Here is a 14,528-nt window from a genome sequence, read left to right as displayed (position 1 = left end):
GTTCGGCCGGGCCGAATCTTTTATACCCTCCACCATGGAGCGCAGTTGTCGAGTTCTTTTCCCGACATCTCTTCTTAGGCAAAAAGTGATATAAGAAAAGATTTGCTCTGCTATTAGAGCGATATCAAGATATGGTCCGGTTTGGACCACAATTAAATTATATGTTGGAGGCCTGTGTAAAATGTCAGCCAATTCGAGTAAGAATTGCGCCCTTTGGGGGCTCAAGAAGTAAAATAGAGAGATCGATTTATATGGGAGCTGTATGGGGCTATAAACAGATTTAGACCATAATCAACACGTATGTTGATGGTCAAGAGAGGATCCATCGTACAAAATTTCAGGCAAATCGGATAATAATTGCGACTTCAAGAGGCTCAAGAAGTCAAGATCCCAGATCGGTTTACATGGCAGCTATATCAGGTTATGAACCGATTTAAACCTTATTTGACACAGTGGTTGAAAGAAAAAATAAAAAAGTCATGCAAAATTTCAGCCAAATCAGGTAGGAATTGCGTCCTCTAGAAGCTCAAGAAGTCAAGTCCCCAAATCTGTTTATATGACAGCTATATCAGTTTATGAGCCGATTTGAACCATTTTTGGCACACTTGTTGGATATCATAAAAAAAACATGTCGTGCAAAATTTCATTCCAATCTGATAAGAATTGCGCACTTTAGAGGCTTAAGAAGTCAAGACCCAAGATCGGTTTATATGGCAGCTATATCAGGTTATGGACCGATTAGGACCATACTTGGCACAGTTGTTGAATATCATAACAAAACACGTCGTGAAAAATTTCATTGTAATCGGATGAGAATTGCGCACTCTAGAGGCTTAAGAAGTCAAGACCCAAGATCGGTTTATATGGCAGCTATATCAGGTTATGGACCGATTAGGACCATACTTGGCACAGTTGTTGAATATCATAACAAAACACGTCGTGCAAGATTTCATTCCAATCGGATAAGAATTGCGCACTCTAGAGGCTCAAGAATTCAAGACCCAAGATCGGTTTATATGCCAGCTATATCAGATTATGGACCGATTTGAGCCATATTTAGCACAGTTGTTGGATATCATAACAAAACACGTCGTGCCAAAATTCATTCAAATCGGATAAGAATTGGGTACTCTAGAGGCTCAAGAAATCAAGACCCAAGATCGGTTTATATGGCAGCTATATCAGATTATGAACCGATTTGAACCATACTTGGCACAGTTGTTGGACATCATAACAAAACACGTCGTGCCAAAATTCATTCAAATCGGATAAGAATTGCGCACTCTAGAGGCTCAAGAAGTCAAGACCCAAGATCGGTTTATATGGCAGCTATATCAGATTATGAACCGATTTCAACCATACTTGGCACAGTTGTTGGATGTCATAACAAAACACGTCGTGCAAAATTTCGTGCCAATCGGATAAGAATTGCGCACTCTAGAGGTTCAAGAAGTCAAGACCCAAGATCGGTTTATATGGCAGCTATATCAAAACATGGACCGATATGGCCCATTTACAATACCAACCGACCTACACTAATAAGAAGTATTTGTGCAAAATTTCAAGCGGCTAGCTTTACTCCTTCGGAAGTTAGCGTGCTTTCGACAGACAGACGGACGGACGGACGGACAGACGGACAGACGGACGGACATGGCTAGATCGACATAAAATTTCACGACGATCAAGAATATATATACTTTATGGGGTCTCAGACGAATATTTCGAGTAGTTACAAACAGAATGACGAAATTAGTATACCCCCCATCTTATGGTGGAGGGTATAAAAAAAAAAAAAACGTTCAGCGGTTTGTATCAGCTTCTAATGCTGGCGCCTTTGGGATATTATGCAATATAAAAATTTCTCCTCACAGAGGTGTCGTACTGCGGCCTGCCGTTAGGACTCGGTTGAGGTCCCTTACCATTGAGTTTAAGCTTGAATCCGACAGCACTCATTGACATGTGAGAAGTTTGTCCGTTCCTTTATTGAATGTTAATGGCGAAAATTGCAATTTGAATAAAATTTCCTATTGATATATTATACAAACAATTCGTATGCCAGTTCATGATAACCAATGCTGGGGCCAAAGAAAAAATGTTAAGCGTATATCTGGAAATTTATTGGCCAAAAGTTCATAACATCATCATTTTCGCCAAGATCCATGCTGCTTATACAAGAAAAGTTTGGGGATTTAAAAAATTTTCGACTTTTGACAACTTAAAAAAATCTTTTTGAAATAGGCCATATCTTAACCATTTCACTTTTGAATTTCTGTGTGTTGTTTTCCTATTTTTAGAATGACACGATGCGCATTCTTTATATGTACAATGAGAATGATCCACCTCATGGGTTTGTTAAACTGGGAAAACTACCCGATCCTGCATCGTCATTTCGTCCATACCGACCCATGCTGCTTACACAGCGATCCCATATCTCGTACAGGCACATGGATCACGTACGCATTCTTGAACTGCGCAATGAAGATGTCGAGATGCCAAGGGCTGATGACACGTTGATTTGGTGCAAAATGTTCAAGTTAGATGACTTGAAGCATAAACATCATCTAATAAGGGTAAGTAACCTACCTGTAAGGCGCGGTCTGGAGCAAATCTGTTAGTTTCCCTTTTATGTCTGTCATTTGCGAATTCAATTATGGCAAAATCCTGCTGAAGCATTTGCTCATCAACACTATTGCAACGTCATAATTTATCCATTAGTGGCAGTGTTTTGTGTAACAACTCAGCACGCTTTTGTTTTTTCTTTTCATCCCATCTCCTTTTGACCAATTGTAGTATGAACCAATTTACGACTCACCATCCAGTGTGCATTATTTGCAACATATCACACTGAGAGAATGCCATGGCATGCATCAGGAACTGGAGATGATGGCACGCGAACAAGGCCGACAGTGCATGGGAGCACGTGATATTCCTTTAGCATGCAATGCCATTGTTGCCTCATGGTCACATGGATCTAATGTAAGTACATTTTTGAGTCCCATTATAAACACCAAAGTAATTTAGGTGCTTATACATTTACATTTTATAAATAGCTTCATACACATACACATTTAATAATCTTTTCTAAGGGTTAAAACCCGCATGATCTCCTTTAACCTAGACTCATATTTCTAGTGAGATACTCCTTAAGATAAACGAAAGAATCTATATATAAAAATTAAATTGTGTTTGCTTGTAAATTTATTTGTTCCGTATACACTCAAAAACAGCTAAACCGATTTCTTTAAAATGTTCACAGATTGTGGGAATTTTTGATATCGCACGGGGGGCGGACCCTCTCCTAACACCAAAAATACCTCCCACAAATAAAAGTAAACCGATCGGGACAATGTGGAATTCAAACGCAAAGTTATTCGGGACTGGAACACAAATATGATATCAAAAGTTGGATCCAAAAAACTGGGGGCCGTCCCGATCCCAAAACCCCAAAAACATAGGTTTATTGGACGATAATGACAATATGGGACTCGAATGGAAGGTATTCGGGAGTAGCTTAAGAATATGGTCGGGAAGAAGGTATAGGTTTTATAACTTGTTGATGTGGGAGGTATTCGGGAGTAGATTTAGAATATGGTCAGGAAGGAGGCATAAACCTTATAATTTGTTGATATTGGAAGGGGGCGGACCCTCTCTCGTTACCCCAAAAACACCACCCAAAATCAAAAGTGGGCCGATAGGGACAATATGGCTATCAAATGAAAGCTATTGGAGAGTAGAATATGAATACGGTATTGAAAATTGGGTTCAAGTATCCAAGGTTTCGCCTAACTCCAAAAACTGCCCCAAAAAGCCATATAAAGGGTGATTTTTTTGAGGTTAGGATTTTCATGCATTAGTATTTGACAGATCACGTGGGATTTCATACATGGTGTCAAAGAGAAAGATGCTCAGTATGCTTTGACATTTCATCATGAATAGACTTACTAACGAGAAACGCTTGCAAATCATTGAATTTTATTACCAAAATCAGTGTTCGGTTCGAAATGTGTTCAAATTTTGACAAATTTTGTTCAGCGATGAGGCTCATTTCTGGTTGAATGGCTACGTAAATAAGCAAAATTGCCGCATTTGGAGTGAAGAGCAACCAGAAGCCGTTCAAGAACTGCCCATGCATCCCGAAAAATGCACTGTTTGGTGTGGTTTGTACGCTGGTGGAATCATTGGACCGTATTTTTTCAAAGATGCTGTTGGACGCAACGTTACGGTGAATGAACACATTTCGAACCGAACACTGATTTTGGTAATAAAATTCAATGATTTGCAAGCGTTGCTCGTTAGTAAGTCTATTCATGATGAAATGTCAAGGCATACTGAGCATCTTTCTCTTTGACACCATGTCTGAAATCCCACGTGATCTGTCAAATACTAATGCATGAAAATCCTAACCTCAAAAAAATCACCCTTTATATCAATATATAGACTCAAATGAAAGGTATTCGGAATTAGACTACGAATATGACACAAAAAATTAAGGCCCATGTAATTGATGGTCGGCCCACCCCTGATAAGCCTTCCAAATGGGAATATTAATCGATCATAGCTTGATAAAACTCAAATAAAATGCATTTGGGAGCAGATTACGAATATAACATTAAATGTTGTGTCCAAGAATCTTGGTGATGCTTTACCTCCTTATATCGCCTCCAATAGGTTATTTAACCAAATGAAATAAATGAAATGCAGTTATATCGAAATATGTTCCGATTTGTACCAAATACTAATAAGTACAAGTTATTGTTTAATTGTGTATAGCAAAATATTGGTATTTTTAGTAGCTATATCTAAAAATAAACCGATGTGAACCATATAGGACACAGATGTCGAAAAGCCTAATATAAGTCACTATGTCAAATTTCAGTGAAATCGGATTATAAATGCGCCTTTTATGAGGCCAAGACTTTAAATCGAGATATCTGTCTATCCAAATCTGGACCGATTTTCTTCAAGTTGAAGAAAAATGTCGAAGACGCACTGTCCCAAATTTCGACGAAATCGGACAATAAATGCGCCTTTCATTGGCCCAAAACCTTAAATCGGGAGATCGGTCTATATGGCAGCTATATCCAAATCTGGACCGATCTAGGTCCAGAAGGGTCTAAGAAGGAAAAGATGTTAAAGGGCCTAACATAACTCACAGTACCAAATTTTAGCAAAATCGGGTAATAAATATGGCTTTTATGAGCCTAAGACCCTTAATCGGGGGATCGGTCTATATGACAGCTATATCAAAATCTGGACCGATCTGGGCCAAATTGTAGAAGTATATCAAAGGGCCAAATACAACTCACTGTCCAAAATTTTAGCAAAATCAGAAAATAAATGTGGCTTTTATGGGCCTAAGACCCTAAATCGGAGGATCGGTCTATATGGCAGCTATATCCAAATCTAGACCGATCTGGGCTACATTGATGAATGATATCGAAAGGCCTAACGCAACTTACTGTCCCAAATTTCAGCAAAATCGAATAATAATTGTAGCTTTTATGGGCCTAAGACCCTAAATGGGCCTTTCGATCTATATAGGGGCTATATCGAAATATAGTCCAATATAGCCTATCTTCGAGCTTAACCTGCTTATGGACAAAAAAAGAATCTGGGCAAAATTTCAGATCAATATCTCTGTTTTTAAAGACTGTAGCGTGATTTCAACAGCCACACAGACAGACGGACGGACATGTCTAGATCGTCTTAAATTTTTACGCTGATCAAGAATATATTTACTGTACTAGCTGACCCGGCCCGCTCCGCTGCGCCTTCTTTTACTTTATATGGAACAAAAGTTTCCTTTGACAATACCATGCTACGAAAATAGTATATCGCTTGACTAACTGTTTAACTATATAAGTGCCCTTATCAGAACCCCATATGATCTTTATTGGTCTACGAGTTTAAGTTTCGATGTAAGGTGTACTTCATTCTTAAAATACCTCATTTCAGCCCGATATTCTCGTGATGTCTGATTTAGTGGTTTTTAAGGGGGAGAGGTGGTCCCCAGATACTTAGCCCTGAAAAAATATCAGCATCGTGCTCTTCTCTCAAATACCATTTATTTGAACCCCATATTGCCATTGCCATAAGAGGAGTTTACACATGGCCCCAAAATAGGATATCAAATTCGTTTTCTAATCTCAAATACCTTTCATTTGAGCCACATATTGGCATGGTTGAAAAAGTTTTTTCCCTTTGTGGGTGTTTTGGGAAAGGGGTGATGACCTAAATACATGGTCCTACATTTGGATATCAAATTCGTATTCTACTCCCAAATATCTTTATTTAAGCCCGATATTGCGATGGTCACTACAAATTGCTGTTTGTGGGGTATTTTGGGTATCAATTCTTGCGAAAATGGGTATCAATTCTCGCTCTACCCCCCAATACCTTTCATTTAAGCTCCACATTGACATGATGCCCGATGTAGGGGTGTTTTGGCCATTGGGATGGTTCCCCAAACACTAAGCCCGGAAAATATATCAGCAACGTACTCTATTCTCAGATATCCATATATCATTTATTTGAACCCCATATTGCCATTGCCCTCAAAATTGGATATCAAATTCGTTTTCTAATCTCATTTAAACTCCTTATTGCAAAAGTCAGCAAATATGTCCGGTTTTGGGGTATTGGCCCTAAAAATTATGAAAACTTTGGTTCACTCTCTTTAAGACCCAAATTGTCTAGGTGAGCAAATAAGTCCTATTTGGGGGTTGTTATGGTGGTGGGACGTCCGCTAGACGTAGGGGGCTGCCCCTACCCCAAAACCATTTTAAATAGGCAATATTGAAGTCAACTGAAAGTTATTCGGGAGTAGATTACATATATGGTCTAGAAGGAGCAATAGGCTATATAATTTTTTAATATCGAAAGGGGACGGACCCTTCCCCATTGCGCAAAAAATAACACCCAAATCCAAAATTTTACCGATCAGGACAAACTTTAGCAACGTGTTGGCCACCATAGTAACAGCAGGAATATATCTCACATATCAGATTTTTCGATGCGAATGTTAGGATACCTTTTTTCCTGGGCAAGTCCAGACGATGTGCCGCTGCGCAAAATTTTTTTGTTCAAAAGTATTACATGGTTATATTTGATTAAAAATAGACTAAATGATGAATATTTAATAGGTAGTCACATAATCATTTAAAGACAAGTACCAAATCATGATCAATGTTATTGGCGTTAAGCCACTCCAAGCGAGTAACAATAACATTTACTTTAGCGCCCTATACTGATTTTTTAGGATTGGGTCTAAATGGAAACGCCAATACGAACAAAGAGAGGGCAGAGTGTATTACATTTTAATGTTCCGACCCTGAGACGAACCTCAACAATAATTGTTTAAAATAGTTTAAGAATAAAGAATTCAGAAGAAAAATCTGTAGAATTAAAATGTCAAATTTTTTATAGACTAAGAAAGCGAAACATACATTTAGCTTAGTGTAAATGAAGGCGCAGCGAAGCGCGCCGGGCTCAGCTTGTCTATTATATAAAAATTAAATTGTTTGCGCATTGTTTGTTTGTTAGTTTGTTTGACTGTTCCGTATAGACTCAAAAACCGTTTTACCGATTTTCATTTCCACAGATGGCAGAGTTTGAGCCCCCGGTGACCCTCCCTTTACCACACTTTTCAAAACAGCAGATCGCGGAGATGGGTGCACCGATTTTTGGGTGCGAAATTTTGGTACCCCAAAAACACGAAATTGGTATAACATTTTGGGGTCAAATGACCTGGGGGGACGTCCCATCTCAAAACCCACCCAAACGGTCATGTTTGCCGATTAGGACAATATGGTTTTCAAATGAAAACTATTTATAGTGGAGTACGAACTTGGTATACAAATTTAACATTTAGTGTCGGAGTCCCCCAGACCCAAAACACCACCAATAGGATACTTTCACCGCTTTGGGCAAAATGGATTTCAAATTAAAGGTATTTAAATGTAGATTACAAATCGACATAAAAATTTTTTCCTTGGTGCTGAGGGGCCACCAAAACACCCAATTAAAATAAAATATGAATTAAGAGAAAATCCATATACAATTATGTAATAGAAAAATTTTTGTTAATTGTTCCGTCTTTCGGAACAATTTCAATTAAAAAAAAATTTTGGCGAGAAAATTCTGTGAAGATTTTGACTTAAAGAAACTTTAAATAACTTTTCACAAAAAATTTTATCTTTTGCAAAAATTACATTGCGATTCGGTCTTTAAAGAAAATTGTCATTAACCCATAAACGATGAAAAATACCCAAGAATATAGCTGCCTTAGAAAAATTCTAGCTCGAGTTTGGAAAGAGGTATCGTAATGAAATTGGATTGAAGTACAGAAAACGACTAAAACCAGTTACAACAATTTCTTCTTCATGTTTTGGAGAAAAATTGGCGTGTCGAAAGTCGGCAATTTTTTATTTCCCAAAAATCAAACAAAAAAAATTTCCCCAAATTCTAAGCATTGACATTTCTGGAATCCGTTTTAATGTCTTGTTGCATTCGATGGTTTCTATAATAAAACAAGTAAAAGCGTGCTAAGTTCGCCCGGGCCCAATCTTATATACCCTCCACCATGGATCGCATTTGTCGAGTTCTTTTCCCGGCATCTCTTCTTCGGCAAAATAGGATATAAGAAAAGATTTGCTCTGCTATTAGAGCGATATCAAGATGTGGTCCGGTTTGGGTCACAATTAAATTATGTGTTGGAGACCTGTGCAAAAGTTTGTATATAGAAAAAATTTTAGAAAAATGTTGTTTGGTACAGCATAATAAAAGACTTTTATGCAATATGTAGTGTCACACAAAGCAAATTTTTAAAAATAATCTCGATGTAAAATTGTCTTTAGAGAGTTTTAAGGTGAAATGTTATCCTTAAAAAATTCATAAAAATTAAGTCCTTGAAAATTATTGCTGAAGCCGTTGAGTGAAGCGGATGTGTTTTTATTTCGCTCCCCAAAGAAAAAATATATTGGGTTGCCCAAAAAGTAATTGCGGATTTTTTAAAAGAAAGTAAATGCATTTTTAATAAAACTTAGAATGAACTTTAATCAAATATACTTTTTTTACACTTTTTTTCTAAAGCAAGCTAAAAGTAACAGCTGATAACTGACAGAAGAAAGAATGCAATTAAAGAGTCACATGCTGTGAAAAAAATTGTCAATGCCGACTATATGAAAAATCCGCAATTACTTTTTGGGCAACCCAATATATATCCGTATTAGGAAAAAAATTTAAAACCTTTTGTAGTAGGCTAGAAATGGACTCCAAAGACTCAACATCTGCGGTGTTGGCGTTAGACTGTAGCGTGTTGTCCTCCCCTCCTATAGGCGTGGGTGCCTTGGCACCTGTAGTTGAGAGTAATGCTTCAAGCTCACAATTAGTCGTCAGACTTATTAATGAGGAAGAGACGGATAAACCAGAGGGATGCACAGTTCGTCCCCAGCCTTTAAGTAAAGGTGGTGTTTCTGACTCGGATTCAGACAGCGACTGTGTCAACGAAACAGTCATTGCAGCCGTCCTCGGAATGACAGCAGTATTGAGCGATGACCTTGTTAAGCTCACAAGCCGACCGAGAAAGCGATCCAGTGTACGACGAAGGAGACAGAGGAGTATGTACCTGCAGCGTAATCGGACAAAAGTGCAGGATGCTGGAAGGGATAGACATTCCAAGCACTTCTACCAAAGCTGGAGAGAGAGTCAGATCTCTCGAACTGAATGACACTGTCAAAATGCTGAAGCAGAAAAAGAGCTCCCCGCTTTCAAGTACTCTGGGAAAACCAAACCAGCCATCCCGCAATGGAGACTCCAGACTGTATTCTGCGGAGGTAGAAAAAGTTGGAACAATGACGAAAGGAAGCGCACACTGCCATTGAGTCTTCATGGAGGACTGTGACTTCCAAAAGGAGGCCACAGCCATCACGAAAGGGGAACATGGTTGTTGAGATTGGTACAACAGAGATTAGCTGACTTATGCAGTCATTAATATCGGCTGTGCATCCGGTAGGATTCCAATAGGTCCCAAGTGGTGGTTCTGGTTAACGATTGGATTTTTGAACATGTGTGGAACTCTGTAGAGGGTCCGCCCATACAAATGATGAGCTGCGAGTTTTGAGGGGACATCTTTACACTGCGTTTTGCGTCGGCGGAATGTATTGATACCGTCAAACAGCTGGGAGGGCGCAAAGCTCGACCTGGTGAGAAAGATGGATATCCCCCAGCTCATGAAGGCTAGCGTCTTCATCAAGGGATGGGGCAGTAAATTTGCCACAAAACTCATGTTGGAATTCTTGGACAAGCAAAACGAAGGTGTGGTCGCAGAGAATTAGGAGGAGGAGAAGGAGGAAGGAAGTCTCTTTGTGTTTAGCATTGATCAAGTCTTCGTGACAAGTTTGGCTAAGAGTAAAGGCATGGCCCACTACGGGAGCAAAGCTGTCTTTTTTAAGATTGGGAAGACTAGGATAGGTAGAAATTTCATTCTGCAACCTCAGGCCGTGCAGTGGCAGGTGACTCAATACCGTCCAACAAACAGGGGGCCGACAGCGAGACAACCACGGCATCTCTCAATATTGGAAAGACTAGGATAACGAAAGGTCCTAATACTAAAATATCAGACAGTGCAGTGGCGAGAGACCCAACACAGCCTAACAAACAGGAACCCGACGATGGACCCATCACCGACTTAAAGATTCGAGATACAGGGATAGGTAAAGAACCTAATATTGAAACATTAGGCAGCGCAGCAACAGGAGACTCAATGCAACCCAACGAACAGGGAGCCGATGATAGTACCATCACCTACTCCCAAGAAGCCTATTTACTTAGGATTTGGAAGGCTGAGATAGTCAATGGACGACCCGGGACAAAGTTTCTGGACTGAACCATATCAACTACCAATTATTCTATGCTAACACTGGTACTCTGCCGACGACCTGCGTTATGTGTCATTAAAAAATTTAATTATATATATACCTCACAGTTGTCAACGTCGGATGCAACAGTGGTGAGAAAGGGAGAAGGTGGAGCATACCTGGCATCACTTTATCTGCCTTTCGACTCTCTGACACCGCCACCCACGTCGGACCTGCAACGGCTGGTGAGGAAAGCATAACTAATAGAAAACAAGGTACTAATAGGGTGCGATGCAAACTCTCACCACATTTCGTGGGGTAGTACCAACATTAAAAGGCGGGGCAGACCTGGCAGTATTCCTAAATACTAACGACCTTTTAATACTAAATGTTGGTAACACCGCCACCTTTTTTAATACGATTAATGAGGATGTTTTAGATGGGACGATATGTTAGGAAAATCTAATCAATGAGGTTTAGGATTGGAATGTCTCCATGGATCACTCATTTCTGACCATCGCTACATTATATTTAGAATCGTACAGCCAGCGCCGAATCCGATAAATTTCCGTGATAAGTTGAAAACCAACTGGACAAAATTCGGAAGACTACTCAGAAGAAGACTTGGACAAGATAATTTAGATTGCGCAAGCATTTCAACGGGATGACGGCTGCACTGGTGGGGTCTTTCGAAGGTAGTTTTCCTCTTCGGGAAAGGAAATCAGCCCAGGAAAAACCCTGGATGGCCGGGGGATTTGTAATTTTGGGAAAGAGGTCCGTAGACTTTTTAATAGAGATACGGCTCAAAGAATACAATAAGATTACCAGAGCGACAAATCTTTCATCCTGGGAGCTTTTCTGCGAACAGGGCGTTAGCCTTAATGACGCTGTCAAGATGAAAAAGTTTCTCTCAAAAACCCATATCCAACCAGAAATTTTAGTAGACGACATGGGAGTGAGATCAGAGACAACGGAGGACATGCTGAGGCTTTTGATGAAAACCCATTTTCCACAGGATACGACGGGACTCACGGAAACAACGGAATCTTGGAATAATGATCTTGACCGAAGGCTTACCATTACAGAATTAATGGTGAAGAAATCCTTGAGGAGCTTCAACCATTTAAGTCACCCGGACCTGATGGAATATTTCCGGCGTTTCTACAGAAGGGGGCAGACTATCTGGCGCCCCATCTGGCCAATATTTACACCGCGTGCCTGGGACATGCATATACTCCGAAGGCATGGCAGGAGGCAAGGGTGGTATTTATACCAAAGCCCAGCAAGGCAAGTTATGCGACACCGAAGGCCATCAGACCTATAAGGCTAACGTTCTTTCTACTCAAAACCATGGATCGTGTTGTGGACACCATAATAAAAGAAGGACATTCAGCGACATCCCTAAGGAGTGGCGATAAAATGACCACTACATGACCGATGCTGAATAAAGTGGGTTTTGAACCTGTCTGCTACGCCGGACATATTATAGTACTTTTAAAGGGTATGGATCCGAACCAGATATGCAGGGCTAGACCTATCAGTCTCAATGTTTACCCAGATAAGACTGAAATCTGCATGTTAACGAGTAAGACGAAGGTGGGCTAATTTGACGCACCACGTTTCCTCAATAGAACAATTTCGATATCTGACAAGGTCAAATACAAATACGTACTGAGAAGGCTCACATATGTTGGACACTATGTAGACGTGCCGTAATGGGGCCTGAATCCAAGAATAGTCCACTGGCTCTACAGAAATGTGATTAGACGGATACTTACTTTCGCCTCAGTGGTTTGGTGGACTGCTAAGGAGAAAAAGTGCAACGTAAGGATAATACAACAAGTTCAGAGAACATGTTGATTTGGCATAGGCGGAGACATGAGGACCACGCCCACTAGGGCGTTTGTGTGCGGGGCCATAACGGAGTAATGGGAAATGAGAGGGCAGACGATTTGGCGGCGAAGGCCAGAGGACTGCCGTCAATAAACTTGGTTAACCCGAAGCCTTTCGGGACAACGCAGTCCGAGTAAAGGGAGTGGGCGACGAATACGCATGCAACATTGTGAAACAGCAAAACGGTCGGTAGGAGGCGAAAATCCTATGGGGGATCCGAATCGCGAGAAGACGAGGCTGTTACTGAAAGGAAGCAAGAAGGAGGTCGCTATAGCTATTGGTATCATAACGGGACATATAGGACTACGAGCTCACTTATGTAAAATCGGTGCGGCAAGTAATAGCATGTGTAGGCCATGCGGTGAAGATGATGAGACGTTGGAGCATTTCCTTTGTCATTGCTCGGCTTTCGCGTCCAACAGATACCGGTACTTAGGTGGACACACAATATCAGACATGAACCAATTTGGGGAAGTGGTATTGAAAACAATTATGGATTTTGTTAGTAGTACGGAATTCCTAACATAAATTTTTCTTTTTGAAGGTTACTTTATAGTTTTTAGAGCGCACAACAAGCCGATTACCGAGGGCCCTCCAGGCTACGTCCCTAGATGTAAGTGGATGTGTTTGTCTGTAATGTAAACTTGTATAATGTCATGTATGAGTGTATGTGATTGCCAGCGGTGGTCACGTACGCAGAGATCGATAATGGACTTATGTAATCGATACGATACTAGATATCGAAGTTACCAGATTTGGTATCCTCGAAACATCGATGTGGCCAGCAAGGCAGTGACACAACACAACACGAGTCAGTCTTATCTGAGAGCACGTATTGTAAACCATCAGCAAACAGCAGTTAGTGAGTTGAAAGACAAATAAGTAGAACAATAAATCACTGATAAGTAAAGTTATTGTAAGCGAACTGTCTTTTAATTGGAAGTAAAACATCTAAAGTAAAAATGTAACAATATTCTTTTTGTTGTTTTCGAAGGCATTTCTGAATCGATTTAAATAGTTGACAAATAATTTGCCGCAATATATGCGAAGATCTGATTCTTTAGTCACATGGACATATTTTCAACCGTTAACTCCATTATTTTGCAATAAGACATTTTATTATATATAAGGTGCATGTTCAGCCGCTGTTATTTGCACGCAAAAGATGCATTGTATGTAAGTTTGGAACATATTGAATTAAAATTTGGTGATGGAAATCATTTTGTTGACTTCAAATGCTGTTATTTAACATTATTTTTTAAGAAATTCTTGTGGTAAGATTATTCATTCATCTATTGATCTAAGCAGTATAAACTGTGTTAGAAATTTCTATATAGGGACAAAAGCTTTCAGTTAATGTATGAAAGTGGCTCGTATCACCAATATAGGATGCAACACAGGGTGTCACATTTGACCACATTTCAACTCTCTACCACTCTGAGGGCTATAACTTTGTATACCCAACACCATAGCATGGGGATATACTAATCTAGTCATTCCGTTTGTAACACCTCAAAATATTAATCTACGACCCCATAAAATATATATTTTTTGGATCGTCTCGACATTCTGATTCGATCCAGCTGTGTCCGTCAGTCTGTCGAAATCACGATAGTGGTCGAACGCGTAAAGCTAGCCGCATGAAATTTTGCACACATACTTAATATTGATAGAATAGATCGGTGGTGGTTGCAAATGGGTCAAGTAAGAATTGATTTGTTTTCTATTGCGTTTATGAATCACGTCATCTTATAGAGCCCTGTTCAAATTCAGATGTGT

At 39.8% G+C, this 14,528-nt stretch overlaps 1 protein-coding gene across 1 annotated transcript in view; it reads left to right on the top strand.

Annotated features, from left to right (window-relative positions):
* Nucleotides 1–2,092: 2,092 nt before the first annotated feature.
* The window catches only part of LOC106095163 (MOXD1 homolog 2-like), a 600,098-nt gene continuing 587,662 nt past the window's right edge, over nt 2,093–14,528 (top strand). Inside the window, exons 1-3 of the mRNA XM_059366963.1 lie at nt 2,093–2,179; nt 2,295–2,570; nt 2,791–2,976. Of these exons, the coding sequence (XP_059222946.1) occupies nt 2,093–2,179; nt 2,295–2,570; nt 2,791–2,976 (549 nt within the window). The remainder of the gene's footprint in view (nt 2,180–2,294; nt 2,571–2,790; nt 2,977–14,528) is intronic.

The sequence above is a fragment of the Stomoxys calcitrans genome, chromosome 1, assembly GCF_963082655.1.
Source record: "Stomoxys calcitrans chromosome 1, idStoCalc2.1, whole genome shotgun sequence".
Taxonomy (NCBI): Eukaryota; Metazoa; Arthropoda; class Insecta; order Diptera; family Muscidae; genus Stomoxys; species Stomoxys calcitrans.
The sequence above is the reverse complement of the archived record's forward strand: the minus strand, read 5'-3'. Positions and strand labels throughout refer to the sequence as shown.